At 47.8% G+C, this 18,283-nt stretch overlaps 1 protein-coding gene across 5 annotated transcripts in view; it reads right to left on the minus strand.

Moving 5' to 3' along the window:
* The window catches only part of RHBDD1 (rhomboid domain containing 1), a 173,878-nt gene that overhangs the window by 33,214 nt on the left and 122,381 nt on the right, over window positions 1-18,283 (minus strand). Inside the window, exon 7 of one of the 5 annotated variants that reach the window (XM_060623961.3) lies at window positions 285-367. The exons of 1 other annotated variant lie outside the window; for it this stretch is intronic. In XM_060623961.3, coding sequence (XP_060479944.1) covers window positions 300-367 — 68 coding nt within the window. In that variant the 3' untranslated portion in view covers window positions 285-299. Of the gene's footprint in view, window positions 1-284; window positions 368-3,327; window positions 7,557-18,283 lie in introns of those variants that run through there. 3 more of the 5 variants (XM_060623960.3, XR_014138040.1, XR_009607407.3) reach the window with 3 other exon arrangements.

The following is an 18,283-nucleotide window of genomic DNA, read 5'->3' on the forward strand; positions in this document are numbered from 1 at the left end:
TGGTTTTTTTTGTTTTGTTTTGTTTTGTTTTTTGATGCACCTCGCTGCTACTGTGACCCGCTTTGGAGCTAGCTCAGTGGGGAGAACGGGTTGCACGGTCGAGGTGCGGACTGTAGGTGGGAAGAACATGGGCAGAGTGTGGAAGGTGCCCCTTTGAGGCAAAGGGTGGGATTCTGAGGCTCGGGGAAGCGCTGCCTGCATCTGGTGATGGGGTAGGTGATGGAGTCGGATGGAGCCGGGCCAGGAGTTGCGGGGGCAGTAGGCATGGGGCTCAGACCCGTCGGGCCTCGGCTGTCCTATTAGTTGAAGGAGAGTGAGACCGCCTGCTTCACGGTGTTGTCCTGAGGCTTAAAAATTAGAGATGCAACTACCAAGAGGTAAAAAAAAAAAAAAATGGTACTGTTACTGATAAACCATAGTAACTGGAAGTTAGGGGTTAGGCATTGATAGTCAATAACTTTCCGTGGGGTTCCTCCTTTCCAGTAGGAGTATTTGGCCCAACCTCTCACCCGATAGAGAATTAACAATATTTAGTATTTCTGGAGCACCTACTAAGTGACAGGAACTGCATTCACCCTGTTAGATGCGTTCCCACTCAACCTCTGAACTATCCTATTTTACAGATGAGACTGAAGTTTGGGGAGAGTAAGTAACTTGCTCAGTGTCCTGGTCAGCACCCAGTGGGACTTGGACTCTGGTCTGTCACTGAAGATTGTGCTCTTACCTGTTACACCATCATCCCCATTTGTGGGTTGGCTAGATAATAGAGGGTCCCATACAGATGTCACCCTGAGGCCCGGAACTGCTATCACTGCAAAGCCACAGGCCACGCGTCCTCAGACAGCCCGCCCAGCTCGATTTGGAGACTGTCTTAAACTGTTCTCGGAGAGATGAGGGCAGGAACCCATGAGGACAGAGTCGGGGTGGGGGGAGCCCAGAGAGCAAACATCTCAGGGTCAACTGGAGATCAGCTAGGTCTCTGGAGCGCCTTGATGTCCACTCAAGGTCAGCCATTCAGGAGAAGCGCTCTGAGTCGGACAAGGAAGTATCAGGACGCCCTTACCCGGAGGCTCGGTCACCGGGGCACTGGCCAACCTCGCTGTTGTTATTGTCCCGTTTGCCAGCAAAGGCACTTCCTGTCACGCGTCAATGTGGCGAGCGGCCCGCATCTTCAATGGTAAAATACCTAGTGCTTATCATTGTATAAACGTACAATTTTATACAACATTCTCAACCGGTAATCATTTCCATCTATTTGGAAAAAAGAACATTTTAAAGCGAGGAGTGAAAGGTGCTTCTGGTCGCAAAGCAGTCTGCCTGCTTACAAGACGCACAAGAAACGGGGATGACCAGCCGTGACAGTGTGCGTGGGGCGGATCTGCCCACCATTCTGCTCTCGTGACAAACGGAGGGTAACTGACGCCTTCCACAATCTGCGATCGGGGGCCGGTCCTTCTCTGCCCCCCCCACGGCTGCCGCTCACAAGCACTCGGGACGGGCACCTTGTTCGCGGGAGGGAAGCGGTGCGTGGCCGTGGCCGAGGCCACAGGTGAGTTCTTTTCCTCAAACTTGTTTCTGCCGAGGTCAGCCCCTCTCTTTCCTGCTCTGCAAGAGACAGTCACGGCGGCCGGCGCTGTCGGGCGCTGGCTTGCTGATCCCCGTGTCCCTCGCTTCACCTCTCTGAGCCTCAGGATCCAAAGTGAAAACGGGGGGCCTGGTTCCCTGGCAGGACGGTTGTCAGAATCCCGGCGGATAACCGATGATCATCTTAAATGCATTTGTGCCCACTGGAGTCTGAGCAGGATTTCGGCGCCTATAAACTACTTGAGGCCAGTCTTATTTTTTTCCCTCTTCCACCTCCATATTCTTCTTTATGTTTCCCTAGTGGCAGGAGCCATTAAGATCCAGTGTCTTAGCAAATTTCAGTAGACAACACAGTGTTACTAACTCGAGTCACCGTGAGCTATGTTAGGTACCCAGAGTTATTCGTCTTGTAACTGGAAGCTGGTACCCTTTGGCCAACCTTTCCCCATCCTCCCCACCCCCTGGTAACCACCGTTCTACTGTTTCCGTGTTGGATTATTAGTATTGTTATTTTTAGGACTCCACACAGAAATGAGACCATACGGTATTTGTCCTTATTCCACTTAGAATGTCTTCAAGGTCCACCCACGCGGTCACAAATGGCAAGATTTCCTCCTCCCTCGTGGCTGAATAGTATCTCATTGTATATACGTATATATGTCCCATCTTATTTGTCCATTCGTGCACACTCGGGACCTGTTACAATGCAGATTATGATTCATTTTGTCTGGGGGCAGGAGTCAGAATTTCTAGCAACTCCTGGCTGCTGCTGGCCCTGCTGGCCCAGGGCCCACGCTCTTTGAGTAGCAGGAAAGTTGGCCCTGGCTGCTGTCCTTTAATGAGATCCTGAAGACCCTGTTCAATGGTTTTCACGCTTATCTGCTGCTAAGGATGTGCAGGGTATTTTCAACTGTTGGCGGAGGGACCTTATAAAGAGACAACATCGCAAGGCTAAAATGAGTTAACTTTTGAGGACCTCAAACAAAAGCCCAGAATCTACGAAGTTACATGCTTTTCTTTGACTTGTTCTTGTTTTTAACACTTCCCTCCAGACACTATGCACGGTATTTAAAAGGAAATAAAGTGAGAGATACAACTTCCTGGCAGGAAGCCTGGCTGGTGGGTGAGCAGCTGGTGTCAGTGCGTAGAAAAGGGACCCGCATCGGCTTCTGTTTACAGAGAGCCACGTGGCAGGGTGCTGCTTCTCAGGTTTTGCTTGTGTGGGCCCCAGATTCCAAGTGTCTCTTTAAGCCACACGATACCATTAATTTTTCTCACCTCATTCTCTTCCCAGGCATCAACATATCGCCACCAAAGTCAATGTCTTCTACTAGCATTGTTCCAGTTTCCCTTGATAAAACGTAAATCCTATGTTCAAATCTGCCAACTCGTTTCTGTCGTCTGAACAAGATGCCACGATGACTCCCCCTGCCCCAGAAGGGGGGAGAAAAGGTTCGCACGGACACATCAAAAGCATTCCTGCAAGAGTACAACGGCCAGATCTGGTGGTCTACACGGGCAGCCCTCAGTGATATCTTTTGGACATACCGGGATCTTGAATTTTGTGCAGTGACAAAGCGTGTGTCTTCAGACTGATGCACGGGGGTGGCGATCCCTCCCCACTTCTGATCAGTAAGCATGCTGCCTTTTGAGGCTTGGGAAAGGTCTGAAATTCTTCCCATGGGCAAATCCTTTCCTTCGCGTTATTCTTCCCTTGATGTGATTCAAGAAACCACAACGATATCCGTTAGCAACACCCCCATCTTTTTTTATGTGCTGCCGGTGACAGTATAAATGAGCTTCTGTTTCAAAACACAGGCATTTATTGGTTCGGATGCTGCAGACGTTGTCGGAGGTACCGTGAGGAGATACACAGAAACAGTCATGGTCCCTGCCTCATGAAGCTTACAATCTAGAAGAGAAGAGACCTTCTTTTTTTTTTAATCTTTATTTATTTTTGAGAGAGAGACAGCGTGTGAGCAGGGGAGGGGCAGAGAGAGAGGGAGACACAGAATGCGAAGCAGGCTCCGGACTCCGGGCTGTCAGCACAGAGCCCGACGCGGGGCTCGAACTCACAAACCGTGAGATCATGACCTGAGCCGAGGTCGGATGCCCAACCGACCGAGCCACCCAGGCGCCCCAAGAGAAAAGACATTCTTTCACTGCAGGATACCTTGAAATTCCAAGAGGACTGTGAACAACGGCCAACAAGAGCAGATCATTCTGGGCTATGGTATCTGGGGGCCGGACAGGGAGGGTCTGGATGGGCTGAGAGAGAGGAAAAGACTGTCCCACGTAAAAGCACATCACAGTGAAGTCACAGGGCAAGCCCACGCCTCAGACAGGGAGACCCGTGAGTGGACGTGCAGTCTCTGGTACGGATAACTGGGGGTGAGGTCGAAAGGCTGGCTGGAGCCCCACGGTCGAGGCTGAGGAGTCTGACCTTCATGCTCTGGCAACAGAGAGACAATAAAGGGTACTGAGATGCTGACTGGCCATCACGAGAGTCCGTTTTGGAAGATTAAGTGGCAGAGCCACGTAGAGCTGAGTGAAGAGGGATTTTAAGTCTCGAGAAGAGCAATGAATTGAGAGATTTTAAGGTCCTCTAAGCAGAGTCTGTGATTCTAAAACGCAAGACTGGGAGCAAAAAAAAAAAAAAAAATCAGGAAATGATTGCGATACCCCATGGGAAGGGAAAGGAAGAGCTGTATACATAAGGATTTATAAAAATGACGAATTGAACACAACTCTATTGAATACTGAACCTCTCAAGAGAAACGGAAGACTGGGAACAAGGAGGCCAGCACTGCCACACCCTGGCTTACAGTCCATTTGGGTGGCGGGTCTCATCCACTCCGCCGTGGCCGAACCAGTGTCGGATAGAGAGACTGACCCTGGTCCTACCAAGCCCCGCCATTCACCGCTGACCTGTGCCGCGGCAACAGACAGCCTCACAGGATGGAGGAAGCTACACCCAGCACGTACGACTTAGAGATCACGGGCAATGGCCGCGCTCAGGGTCATTACAAGGAAGCGACTCGAGCCGTTCCCTCACCTTCGGAAGCACAGAGAGATTCTGAATTGAGAGGTCTCCTAGGTTGACTGACCACACCCAGAGTATGGCAGCCGGATGCTTACTAGACAATCAGGAAATCACGATGGGCTAACCTACAAACCAAAATGTAAAAACAGCCCTAAATGCTTATCCTCTATGGGAGAGAATTTGTCTCATACAGTTGCTCTTGTTTATTTTTCTCAACCTAATTCCAGTGTGTTGACATCATTCTGGGGGTTCCTTATTGCAGGAGAATAAACCCAAGATGGACCCTGAAAATAATAAGCACTGGTCCCAGGCCAGTCTGTTAACAACAAAGTAATTATCCTAATTGCCAGAACACCTTCGTCGTTTATAACTAAAATGGCCTGTCCCACATCTCTAGAGTTGAATGCTGTTCCACTCCACAAATAAAGAAGGTGTGCATGTTCTGTTACTTCCACCATACAAAATCCAATTCCGGTGTCTCTGTATCTATTTGTATACAAATAGAACAAGGAGCCACTATACCGGACTCAACAGCAACTAAGAAAAACACTTCTACATACAGTGGCTGGACTTTCAGTGTAATAGAACACTTTGGTGGGAAAACATTTCATGAGTGCCTCCCAGGAGCCAGGACCCGCCTCTGGGTGGTGGCAGGGGCGAGAAGGACAGTGCACACCCAGTCCCAGAGCCCTTCACAATCCACGCTCCCTGTGTAGAAGGCATGTTTTTGTGTAGTCGTGCACAAATAATAAGAGGGCAAGACAGCAGTGCGATCACAGAATTGCCTTTACAATGTGCTGTGAGAAGACAGTCTGTAAGAATGAGGTTATTTCTAATAAGGAGAACGGGAGTCAAATCCGTAGAGTTTGGGAGCAGGAGAAATGACATTTGAACATTGGACATGTTTACGGCTATCAGACTCACGGATACAATTCATATAGTAAACAAGCTGTATGTAGCTGCATGTTGATTATAAGTTAACCTGTGGAGCCCAGGTATCATCGTGCAGGTCAAAGTGCTCCCAAGACTCAAGGGGTTTCTTAGCTCATTTGTATGCGAGGTTGGTGCCTCTCAGATCAATTCAGATTGGAAACTGCATACAAGACTGCATAGTTGGCATGCTCCGACTTTGTCAAACGTGTACAAAGAAAAATTGAGAAAGTAATATCCCCAAAATGTTTACTTTGTGTACCTAGAAGTAGTGAAAATATAATAAATTTTAAAATTGTACATGTATTTATATTTGCTTCTGTTGTGAATTTTCTCAGTGGAGACATAGTCCTTATTAAATCTATTTTCCTGATTATATATTTCTGGTTTTATTATATAAATCAGTTTTATTGATTGCAAAAGTAATATGCATACATACAAATACACACTTTTTTTTTATTTGAGAGACAGAGCAGAGAGAGAGTGGGGGAGAGAGAATCCCAAGCAGGCTCCGTGCTCAGCACAGAGCCTGATGTGGGGCGTGATCTCATAACTATGAGATCAGGACCTGAGCCGAAATCAAGAGTCAGACACTTAACCGACTGAGCCACCCAGACGCCCCAAATACACACATTCTTTAAACACTGCGATATAAAATTGTAAAAAACCAGAAAGCAAAAATTCTACGTGCTCTGCCCCCAGAGATAACCTCTGTTAACATATGGGTATATTGTCTTCAGATGTTTGCTTTATGCATATATAAGGCACATATATTACTCTCATGAACATAAAACTATATATAAATGCTAGAAATATTAATGAAAATAGGAAGATCCTTTTCTGCTTCAACTCTCTTTAAAGATAAATACCTCAGTGACAATAAGACATCAGTGATATCTGACTTTGTCTTTTTATTCATGAAACACAGGCACCAGGAAATAGTCTTAAGTGACATGGATGGCCCGTGGGCTCTAACACTGAGGGCTTCTAGGTGGGTCCTGGGCACCTGGGCAGGACAAGCGGCTGTTACAGTGGCCATTTAAAAGGCACTTTTATGGGGGAAAAAATACTTCCTCAAAAGGGCTTTCTCAGCGACCAGCCCACCAAATGACTGCTTTACTCTGCCGGTAGCACCTGCTGCTGCTTGGCTGGCTGGTTAACTAACCCAAGTGACATCTCTGGGAACCTATCCTCTCGCTGGAGAGGCCGCTGTGCGCCCCCAACGTCAGTGCCACCTGATGTCTAACGGAGTGTGTAGGCGGTGTCCCCGAGGTCTGACCCAGGCCTTTTCAGCCCGACGTTCTCTAAAGACAGAGCAATGGAAGAACAAGTCAAGTACGCTGTCAACGCCACCTGCACGTGGGCGCCCAAGAGGCCGAGGTGCCCGGGCAAGGGCGAGCGGACAACACGCTCTTACGGCAGCCACGTCATGTTTCCCGGAAAGTCATCGCAGCCACGTGTCAGGAGGCCGAGGCATGGCTTCTCTCTTCCCGCCAAGCCCCGCACTGAGCACGCCGGACAGAAGGGGGGACCTGAACTTCCAGGCTGCTGAAAGGCACAGTCTTCAAAACCGGAACGAGGCAGAGGCACCACCGGGCTGGCCGCACCAGGAGGGAGTGTGGAAAGCAGTCCCTGCCTGGAGGAACGGACCTCCCGCCTGTGACACAGGAGGAGGCCGGGAGAAGGGCCCACAGAGCTGTGGGCTGCTTCCAGAAGTCTGGTTTCAAGACAAGTCAGTCTGCTGGTGGATGGAGACCCACAGGGGCCACGGGGTGAGGAGCCGAGGCAGATGTGAGATAAAGCTGTACTGTGCTTTTTGGTTGACGTAGGGGCTTGGGAAATGATGAGCCACACGGGCAATGATCACACGACTGGACCGCTTTTGCCCAGGATGCCCTGCCCCCTCAGTGGCTGTCAAATCTGTGAAGCCGCTTCCTCCTCATTTCTTCCTCTGGTGAGAGACGGAACCCGTAGGGCAGGGGACCCGGGGGGCTGTTTCCTGTAGTGAGAAAACACAAGGGAGACTCAAACACTGCCCATCCATTGTTCTGACATTTACAGGGTATTGCTTCCTAGGCTTTCAAGGGGGAGAGAAGACAGATGGCTGGGGTGTCATCTTTGTTTCAGCACGAAACAGAAACGTAACAAACATATTTCAACTTCAGCTGTCAATACTAAGTTTCAGCATCAAGTAAATCTTTTTAGTGCGGTCCAGTCTAGGAGTGTAATCCAGTCCTTTTGAAGATTCTTGACAAATCTCCCCATTTTTATTTTTTCTTCCATCATGCTTCATAATTTGCATCATCTAGCTTCTACAATGTCTCAAGGGCATTTATTATTTTATTTTATTTTATTTTATTTTTTCTGTCCAGAGGTAATTTGTCACTGTGTCTAACTTCCCCACCAAGTATGCTGATTAGTTTCTCTTCAGCAACCTTTGGGTACCCCCCTCTCCCTGCCTCTGCCCGGCTGCCTCCTGCAGCACACTGCCACCTGCACCCCAGCCAGTGAGAATCAAGTCTGCGTGAAACACACAAACACCACTGAGCATCCAAGGCCACACAGCAAGGGCCCGATTACCATGCTGACCAATTATCTGGGAGAGCAGACAAAAATGCAGGCTTAACATCTGAAAATCAAATGGAGGACCACGGAAATCATCACTGCAAAAGGCTTTCTGCTCATTCTCTAAGACCGGTACCTTTTCCAAGGTGTTTCCAGGTAATATACATTGATATGACCACTGTGGAGCCCAAGATGAAAAAAAGTTGGAGAAAGCAGTGAGAAATTAACCTGCTCGCAAAGACAAATACTGTATGATGTCACTTACACGTGGAATCTGAAAAACTGAACTCCTAACCAGAGAGTAAATGGCGGTTACCAAGGGCTGGGGGTGGAAGAAGTGAGGGTATAAACTTGTAGTGAGTAAATAAATCCTGGAGATCTCATGTACAGCACTGTGCCTGCAGTCAATATCACTGTATTGGAAACTTCCAAGTTGCTAAGAGGCTACATCAACTGTTCTCAACACAAAGAAGAACTGGTAAATATTGACACGATAAAAATGTTGGCTGATGCTGTTGTAATCATATTGCAATATATAAGTGTATTAAATCAACATGTTTTACACCTTAAGTTTTTAAAAAAAATTTTTTTAATGTTTATTTATCTTTGAGGGAGAGAGAGTGCTAGCAGGGGAGGGGGCAGAGAGAGAGGGAGACGCAGAATCCCACGCAGGCTCCAGGCTCTGAGCTGTCAGCACACAGCCTGACGTGGGGCTCAAACTCACGAACCGCGAGATCATGACCTGAGCCGAAGTTGGACGCTCAACTGACTGAGTCACCCAGGTGCCCCTGCACACCTTAAATTTACACAATGCTGTACGTCAATAATATCTCAAAAAAAAGTCAGTCTCCTCACTCCACAACAGGAATTTCAGCTGTCAGATGATGAGAAATTTTGAAACGGCAGTCAAAAGGTAACTTGGTTTTTTTTTTTTTGTTTGTTTTTCATTTTGTTGCTTCCCTAACACTTAGGCTTATTTGGTTCTCCTTTCTTTTTGAGATCATGGGAGAATTACCCCTCCTGGACACCCTGTGGCCATTCCTGACTAGGAAACCTAAACGTCAACTGGGCAGGCCTAGCTTCATACTCACTCCTGCTGGCCAAGCTCTACTCGAAGGCTTTTTGGTTCAGAGCAACATATGCCAATTTATCAACCTTCATTAAGGATGGCATTCAAACACAGTACAGGCTCATAAGACTTCCACCATAAAGAGTTCATGAAGTCTAGGGGCGCCTGGGTGGCTCAGTTGGTTAAGCATCTGTGACTTGGGTCATAATCTCGTGGTTCATGGGTTCAAGCCCCGCATCGGGCTCTGTGCTGACAGTTCAGAGTCTGGAGCCTGTTTCGGATTCTGCGTCTCCCTCCCTGCCCCTCGCCTGCTCGCACACTCACTCTCTCTCTTTCTCTCTCTCAAAAATAAGCAAACATTTAAAAAGTTATTTAAACAAAAAAGATGAAAAGTTTAACTGGATACGATTTTTGCTATATATGTATTTGAAAAGGAATTTTGTCTTTGTTTCCAAGTGGCAAATGCCTGACATTACAGAGAAACTCATGAATCCAATTACCACTAGTTTATTGCCTGAAACTGTTTCATGAGAGGAGATCCAAATCCTGCTTTCCCTTCAACAATCGTTTGCAACGATAAGGCACTTGGGAGTGAAGGCCAGTAGTGACACCCCTACCAGCGCGGCAGGGAGGCAGCGGCAGAGCTGTGGGCGGGGTCAGGGGCAAGTTCAACGTGGCAGGTGGAGCCTGGGCCACTGGGCATGAGCCCGTGGAAGCGGCAGGAGTGCTTGGCCTCCCAAAGGGAATCATGGTGTCCACAGCAGAAAGGTGGAGAGCTGAGGCTTCCATGGAGGGAGACGCAGGGAGGGGCTCAGAGCTGTAGGCCGTGGGGGCTCCTGGGGCCCGAGCGCGCCAAAGGAGCAGCTGGCACACCACTTGGGACCTGCTCGAGGAGCAGTCGGGGAGGGCGGGGCCGAGCCAACGGAAGTGCCGCCTAAGCAAGCAGAGAACTCCCATCAGGGGAACAAGGATCACTCTTCTGCTCCTAGAGCTTTTCTAAGGGGCCCTATTTCAGTCAGCTTTCACTCCCAGTTTCAGGACCCCAAGTTTACAGATGAGGAAACTGGCTCACAGGGTGTTGGGGACACACACGAGGTCACGTCTACCCACTTTCCCACTACCCCTACACCGGCTGTCACCTCTGACGCCATCCCGGTGAGCTCCTGCCCAAACCCACGCGGACATGGGAGCTCCTCCCATTTGGAAATAGAAAAGGAAGGTCCAGCCTTGGGCCCTCAACTCCACACGGCTCTGCTGTCACCACAGATATGACTACAAGGCTCCCACAGGGGCCCTGAAATTCCTAACTTTCCAGGACCACCAGAGGGCCCTGATTGTAACAGTAAAACCCGGTTTGTAATCAGGCCCGATTTTATCGGTATTTAAAGCCTGTGCTTTGGGCCAGCAAGGCCTCTGCTATCCATTCAAGTCTCAGCTAAGCTTCGTCTTCCACCCCCTGCTTTTCATTTACTCTTAAAACTGTTTCTGTGTTTCTAGAGTTTCCACTTACGTCATATGGTCTTTTACTTCTCTCCACAGCCTCCACGGGGCTCTACAAGGCATTTCTCAAAGGGTCTTAGAAATGTTTACAATATGTACTTACATTTTTTAAGTGTATTTATTTATTTTGAGAGAGACAGAGGGAGAGGAAGGGGCAGAGAGAGAGGGATAAAGAGAGAGAGAGAGGGAGAGAGAAAGAGAGAGAGAATCCCAAGCGGGCTCTGCACTGATGCAGGGCTCGAACCCACAAACTGCGAGATCACGACCTGAGCCGAAACCAAGAGTCAGATGCTCAACCAACTGAGCCAGCCAGGTGCCCCTGTAACATTTGTTAAGCGCTTGGCAAAGGTGTGGACAGGCCTCAGCTGGGTGGTGGGAGAAGGTACAGCCCCCATCCCCGGGGATGTGATGGGAAAAGTGTTCGTAGGATGTCATCAGATGCTTCCAGCCCTGCCCGGAACCGGAGGGGACACCCCAGGCCAGTCTCCATTTTGCAGGTTCTAGTAGGCTCCTTTGTGAGGGGGAGGCTGCTCAAACAGGTGATGGCTGGGTCCCTTCCAAGACTGTGAGGTCTGACCACCAGGGACGAAATCCTGACTCCTCCACTCATAGCTACACATCCCTGAGCAAGCTGGTTATCTTCAGTAGGCCTTAGCTCCCTATGCATAAAATAGGAATAAAGAGGGATTCCTTTGCTGGGCTGTTGAGAGGCAAGAAAAGAAATGCTACAAATAAAATGCTTAGCTGAGCCCCAGGCACGCAGGCAGTGCCTGATGAGTGCTGGTTGTTATAATTTTTCATCTCTACCACCATCATGAGTCACGTGTCACATGTCTACTTGTTAGTATCGTTAAGTAACTTGGTGGAAGACACAAAATAAAATGATTTCTTAAAAGACAGTGCCCAATTCTATTGGAGGCCCGTTTGGCAGCATTTTGTATAAAATGTGGAGCTGCTGCTTACTAAATATTTGCCTTCTAAGAAATAGATACAAAAAGGAAAAAGGTAATTAACAACCTCCAGTTAACAACATCTTCTGTAACAACAGAGGAGACTCTTCAGTCCCTGGGAAAGCTGGCGGGCCCAGCCAAGACCTCCTTTTTCCTGCCGAGTTAAATCACGCACTGAACATTTTCAGCCTGGGTGAGACAGCCTTGCTCTGGTGAACTTGGTACAGAGTATTAGTATTTATGAGCCCTGCCTCCGTGTCCTTGTAAATGGAGGTCAGCCCTCAATGTTACTCAGAGAAACAGCGAGCATGCTTCAAAGAACCTCAGGAACAGTGCCCAGTTTAAGATGATTTAGCTCAATTATAGCACCAGTAGTGAGATCATAAGATTTATTGATTCATGGTTCTTGATGGAAACATTTTCAGTTCTCTACCCTTATGTATAATGCAGTAACTTCTGCAATTACATCCAGATAAGAATTGCTAAAAAGAGCACCATGAGTTGATGGCCATTTTCCCTCCCGTGCGCCATCCCTGTAAATAGAGATGTTTAATTTGCTAGTATTCACAGATCCTGCCCGTGATCTGATGAGCACACTGTATGATTCAGTGAAATTAGACTGATGTGAGTCACAGGATGGCGTATCTTTCCCTTACAGTAGGGACCTAAAGAGGCAATCACTTTAAAAAAAAAACAACAACAAAAAAACCAACAACAACCAGGAAACCTCTAAATAAATCACCAGTGTTCTCAGGGATTTCTATTGTCAAATGAAGGCAGCAGCATGGGATCCACATTCTCTCTTTTAAGGTTACTTTATTAGAATTCCATGAATTACAAAGCTTCCAAAATGCCTTCTGAAAGGATGGTTGCTAAGTCATTTACTGACAACGACCAACAAGGCTGGAAGAAATCCTAACAATTTGGCAAGACATTCTCTGAAAAGGGGAGATACTTAAGTACATAAGACCACTTTACTTTTTGAGTCACTAATTATAATACATATCTATCTGTCTGTCTGTCTATCTATCTCTTTAAAAAGAGTCTGAAGTTCACCTAGAACCTCATAACTCCATACAAATGGAAGCATCATCATGGTTTACAAGAAAGGTAACATTTAGAAGTGACTTGAGAGGGAAAATATTCCCATTTCTACTCAACCAATCGAGTCAGCCACAGTGGGGATTTCTTGGTTTTGAACTTCTATCTGGAATCTCAAAATGAGAAGCTTTGAAATGGAGATCCACTCAATGGCTACTTTGCCTCTCTGACCTGAAGTCAGCTAATTTTGGAAATCTTTAGGGCTACAACAGACTTACAATAAATAGGCTATAATTCAGTGAGCAAGTCAAGTAACCTAAAATATTGGGTCTACTAGGTCAGGTCTAGTGTTTCTTCCAATACAGACAATGTACAGTCTGACCTCTGGAACAGAAAGTTCCGGAGACAAGAAACATCTGTTGGGCCATTACTAAATGCTCACCCTTCTTATTCTCCCCCCTTTTTAAAAAGTGCACAGCTTGATTAGTTTTCATGAACTGAACATGTGGGACCAATATCTAGATCAAAATACAGACCACTTCCGGGGCACCTGAAGTTAAACGTCCAACTTCAGCTCACATCATGATCTCATGGTTCGTGAGTTGGAGCCCCACGCTGGGCTCTGTGCTGACAGCTCGGAGCCTGGAGCCTGCTTCAGATTCCGGGTCTCCCCCTCTCTCTGCTCCACCCCAGCTGTGCTCTGTCTCTGTCTCTCAAAAAGGAATAAACGTTAAAAAAATACAGAACATTTCTGACACTCGTCAATCTCTGCGTGTGCCCTTTTAAGTCACTGCTCCCAACTAAAGAGAACCCACAACCCTGATTTCTGACCGGTGGAGACTCCTTTATTTTCATGCATAAATGGATTCATACTATGTAACCATAGTATGTAACCTTTGTGAGTGGTTTCCTTTTATATTATGTTTGTGATCCACATTGTGTATGTGGTTTTTATTCTACCTGTGCCCCCAAGTGGAACTTCCCTATTTATAGACAGAGGAACTGAGGCTTAGAGATTTCAAGTAACTTGCCAAGACTACACAGCTGGGTCAGTGGCAGAGTCAGGACTCCATCCCAGGAAGGCCCCTTTCTACTCTGCTCTAGATTTGAAGTGTGTTGAGTGTTTTCCTTAATCCCAAACCAGACTCTGTAAACCTGAACAATACTATGGCCTTAATCGTGACTTGGAGACAGGATCTGAAGTCTGCCTCTGCCTTGGACAAGACTCAGTGTAAACAGTAACCACTCTTGGGTTACTAAAGGGACCTGGGATTAGGATCTCCTTTGACGAGGTATCGTTTTAGCAAGGGGCCCAGCCGCAAAGGGCAGCCTTGGTAGTTCACCATCAAGTAATATTATACACAAGAGAACAGTTTGTAACTTCTTACACAAACAGTTTTCCATGCACTTTCTACCTCACTGCGCTGGAGGAGCATCAAGGGAGGAAGGAGAGGCTGAGCGTCCACCTGTCATTAGCAGTCACTGGCATATGACACTTTTCTTTTCAATTTGAGTGTAGCTGACACGCGATGTTAGACTAGTTCCAGGTGGACGACCTAGTGATTCGACAGTCCTGTCCATGATGCTGTGCTCACCACAGCGGAGCCCCCCTCTGTCACCATACCACGCTATTACAATACTATCCGTATTGTGGCTACCAGTCACTACCAGTGACTATATTCCCTGTGTTGTGCCTTTTAGCCTCATGACGTGTTCATCCCGTAACAGGAAGCCTGTATCTCCCACTCCCTGTCACCCATGTGCCCATCCCCCCCCCCCCCACTCCCCTCTGGCAATCAGCAACTTGTTCTCTGTATTTATGGGTCTGTTTCTGCTTTTGGTCTATTCAGTTACTTTTTAGATTCCACACATAAGTGAAATCATATGTCTTTCTCTGACTTATTTCACTTAGCGCAATGCCCTGTGTAGGTCCATCCATGTTGTCACAAATAGCAAGACCTCAGCCTTTTTTTTTTTTTTATGGCTAACACTCCATTATGTATTTAAATTTTTAAAAAAAATATTTATTCATTTTTGAGGGACAGAGAGACAGAGCGTGAGCAGGGAGAGAGGGAGGGAGACAGAATCCAAAGCAGGCTCCAGGCTCCGTGCTGTCAGCACAGAGCCCGACGCAGGGCTCAAACTCACAGACCACGAAATCATGACCTGAGCTGAAGTCGGACGCTTAACCGACTGAGCCACCCAGGCGCCCATAACACTCCATTATATATTATATCACATCTCCTTTATCCATTCGTCTATCGACGGACACTTGGGTTGTTCATGGAATTTTTGTTTAAACAAATGAATGTGAATTTTAATACTAAAAAACTTTCCTCTTTTTAAGATCTGTCTTAAATCCTTTGAAAATTCTATCATTGTCTCAACAGTTTATCATGAGATTTTCATGACACTAACGATGATTTTCAAACACTTTTTTCATACATTTAACGATGCTTTAGAATGTTCCAAACTTTCCTTGATCTAAAGTGTTTCTTTGACCAAAATGCCATTTGGTCAGCAGTCTGTAGGTACCTCCGTTTACCCATCCTATCAGCTGATTCTGGAAATTGAGAAGAGGTTGACTATGTCTAAGAATACCCATGTATACTTCAGGACTGTATTCCCCACCCCCCCCCCCCAATTCAAAACCATGTAGGGTTGGTTATTCACTGGACAAATAAGTACAAACTCTTGGAAAACTAAACACAGGGCTCCCTGAGGGCAGAGGTCTCTCACTTCTGCATTCTCATTGCCTAGCACAGATGAGGGGCCCGACGTGTCTGGTTGGGGTGGCAGAAACCACACGTGGGCCTTGTCTTGAGACACAGGTGGGAGAACACGCTTTACAGCCGACAAAAAGGAACCGAAGGTAGGACTTCCCATCTGTGCGGAAGGAGCGCGTTCTGATAAAAAACGTAGGTACGTGAGCAGGGAGAGGCTAGGAAAAAGATGAAGACCCTTCGGGAAATGAAAACTCCACAGTTTTCTCAGAAGCTCCAGGGCCAGCGTGTCCACTTGGCCTCAGGGGGCGGCTGCCGACAGGACATTTCTGATGGAGATTCCACACCCGTGTGCAGAGGGGGCAGCTGCTGAGCTCGCCCCACCAGGCCTGCATCTCTGCCGGACCCCGCTCTGGGGACCCTCAGGGGCGTCACAGGATTGCCCAGGTCCAGATGGCTCTCTGCTCCAGGCTCTGGACTCCTCAGTCCTTTGTCAGCCCGACCCTCTGGGCTTTCTCTCTTGGGCGGAGGCTCACCAGTCAGGGGACCCACAGGCAGGAAGGGGCTTCTAGTGGCTTCTTCAGAGCCCGGATACAAGTCCTTCTGCCAACTCCTCATGCTTCTTGATCTTTTTTTTTTTTTTTTAATTTTCGTAACTTTTAATTTCATTATTTAAGAAAGGAGAGGACAGGGGTGCCTGGGTGGCTCAGTCGGTTAAGAGTCCGACTTCGGCTCAGGTCATGATCTCATAGTTAATGGGTTCGAGCCCCACCATCGGGCTCTGTGCTGACAGCTTGGAGCCCAGAGCCTGCTTCGGATTCTGTGTCTCCCTCTTTCTCTGCCCCTCCCCCACTCATGCTCTGTGTGTCTCTCAAAAATAAATAAACATTAAAAATTTTTTTTAAAAAAGGACAGTAGGTAAAAGAATAAACTATAATAAATTGAGCTTGACAAGATAAAAAACTGCCTCCTCCCGAGACACATAGAGTTCTGGCCCCACTTGCCTGCCGCTTGCTATGACACTCACCCTAAAGAGTGGCCGTGGTGTTTTCCCTTCCTGGCTTTCAGCAGCCCCAGCCCTGTGAGCACAGTTACCACCCCACAGCAACCGACTGGCCACTGAAGGCGGAAGTCAGAGTCGGGGTCCCGGCCCTTCAACGGGGCAAATGCAAGATGTCCGGACAGAGCCAGACGGTCTCGGAGACACCACTCACTGGAGAGTTGCCCAGTATGCTGCTGTGGTCCTTAAACACTAGTGAACATCATAAAGGAAAACTGGTTAAAAACACAGATTACGAGATCCCACTGGTAGAGATTCTTGTGCTGGAGCCCAAGAAGCTGCATTTTAATGAGCACCCAAGTGATTCTGTTGCAGGCGGTGTAGCAAATCACTGAGAATTGCCGTGGGGAAAAAAAAGATGCTTCACCAGACCTGGGCTCACATCCTGACCCCGCCAGGACCTTGGACAAGTCATTCCCCAGGCCCCCCCCACACCCCCCAGCCCCTGCTCCCAACCCTCCAGGTGTTGGGCTCATCTGGGCCATGAAGGTGCTGGACGAGACATTTTGCCCCCCTGCACAGAGATGCCATGACTTGTCCGGTTCCCAGTGAGGCATCAGGCTGGCTGGGCTAAGACGGGAGACTGCAATGGGAGACACCAGCCACCGGCCTTTACTGCCTGCAGCCCGGGTGGCTCACTCTGGAGGATCCCGCCTGCCCTGCTGGCCGGCCGGTCGGTGACTTCTGGCATCTGGACACACAACTGGCCGTGCTATGCTCCTTGACAATGTCCTCCAGCTCAGCTGGTCTATCTCGGTGCCCCTCCACTCTGACATTTTAATTTTCAGTAAACTTTTTAATTTTGGAACAGTTTTACATTTGCAGAAAAGTTACAAAGATAATAGAGATGATTCGATTCCCCTAATGTTAGCACCTTACATTATGACAGTATAGTTGTCAAAGGTAAGGGATCATTTATAGGGATGGGTGCATTACTACGAACTAAATTGCGGGTTTCACTTGGATTTTTACCAGTTTTCCCACTAATTTCCTTTTTCTGTACTAGGATCCGTTTGGAACATTTAGTTGTCATGTCTCCTTAGCCTCTTCTGGCCTGTGGCAACTTCTCCATCTTTTCTTGCTTCCTATGACCTTGACCATCTTGAGGAACTCCAGCCAGGTAGCCTGTAGAATGTCCCTCAGTTGGGTTTCTCTTATGTTTTTCCTCATGCTTAGACTGAGGTTATGGATCTTAAGAAGAAGTCACAGAGGTCAAGTACTCTTCCCATCCTGTCATATCCGGGGCTCCTGCTATCAACGTGACTAGCCACTGGGGGGGCGGGTAACCTTGAGTACTTGGTTAAGTAGTGTTTGCCACGTTCCTCCACCTTTAAACTTGTCTGATGAGTTCCGAGGGAATAAAGCTTTGAGTCTCTCCAGGAATGACCAGGATAAAATGGAAGAAGTAGGAGTAGGTACTTCAAGGAGGCTTGGTCACCTGTTGGGGAATGACTGGATAGGGTGGGGGTTGTCCCTGACCTTCACTGGGCCCCAGGCCCCTGGATTCCAGGTGAAGGGGCTCCAACACTGGTGTGAATGTATGAATCACCACGAGGGCTGGAGAGAGTTTCCGATTCTGTAGGCTTGGCATGGAGCCCAGGCCATTGTATTTTTAATGAGCTCCCAGGTGATTCGGACCTACAGTAGCTCTGGGGAACCAATGAGCTACAGCTTAGATTTTTCTTTCAACTAAAAATACCCACCTTGGGTTTGCTTCCAGTTTTTACACTTGCCAGCAGGTGGACCCAGAGGCCTGTGACACGGAGTCCACTGAAGAAAACTAGGGCAAATTCCAGTCAACAAAGCATTCCGCCTCGT

Source organism: Panthera onca, chromosome C1 (assembly GCF_046562875.1).
Source record: "Panthera onca isolate mPanOnc1 chromosome C1, mPanOnc1 haplotype 2, whole genome shotgun sequence".
Classification (NCBI taxonomy): domain Eukaryota; kingdom Metazoa; phylum Chordata; class Mammalia; order Carnivora; family Felidae; genus Panthera; species Panthera onca.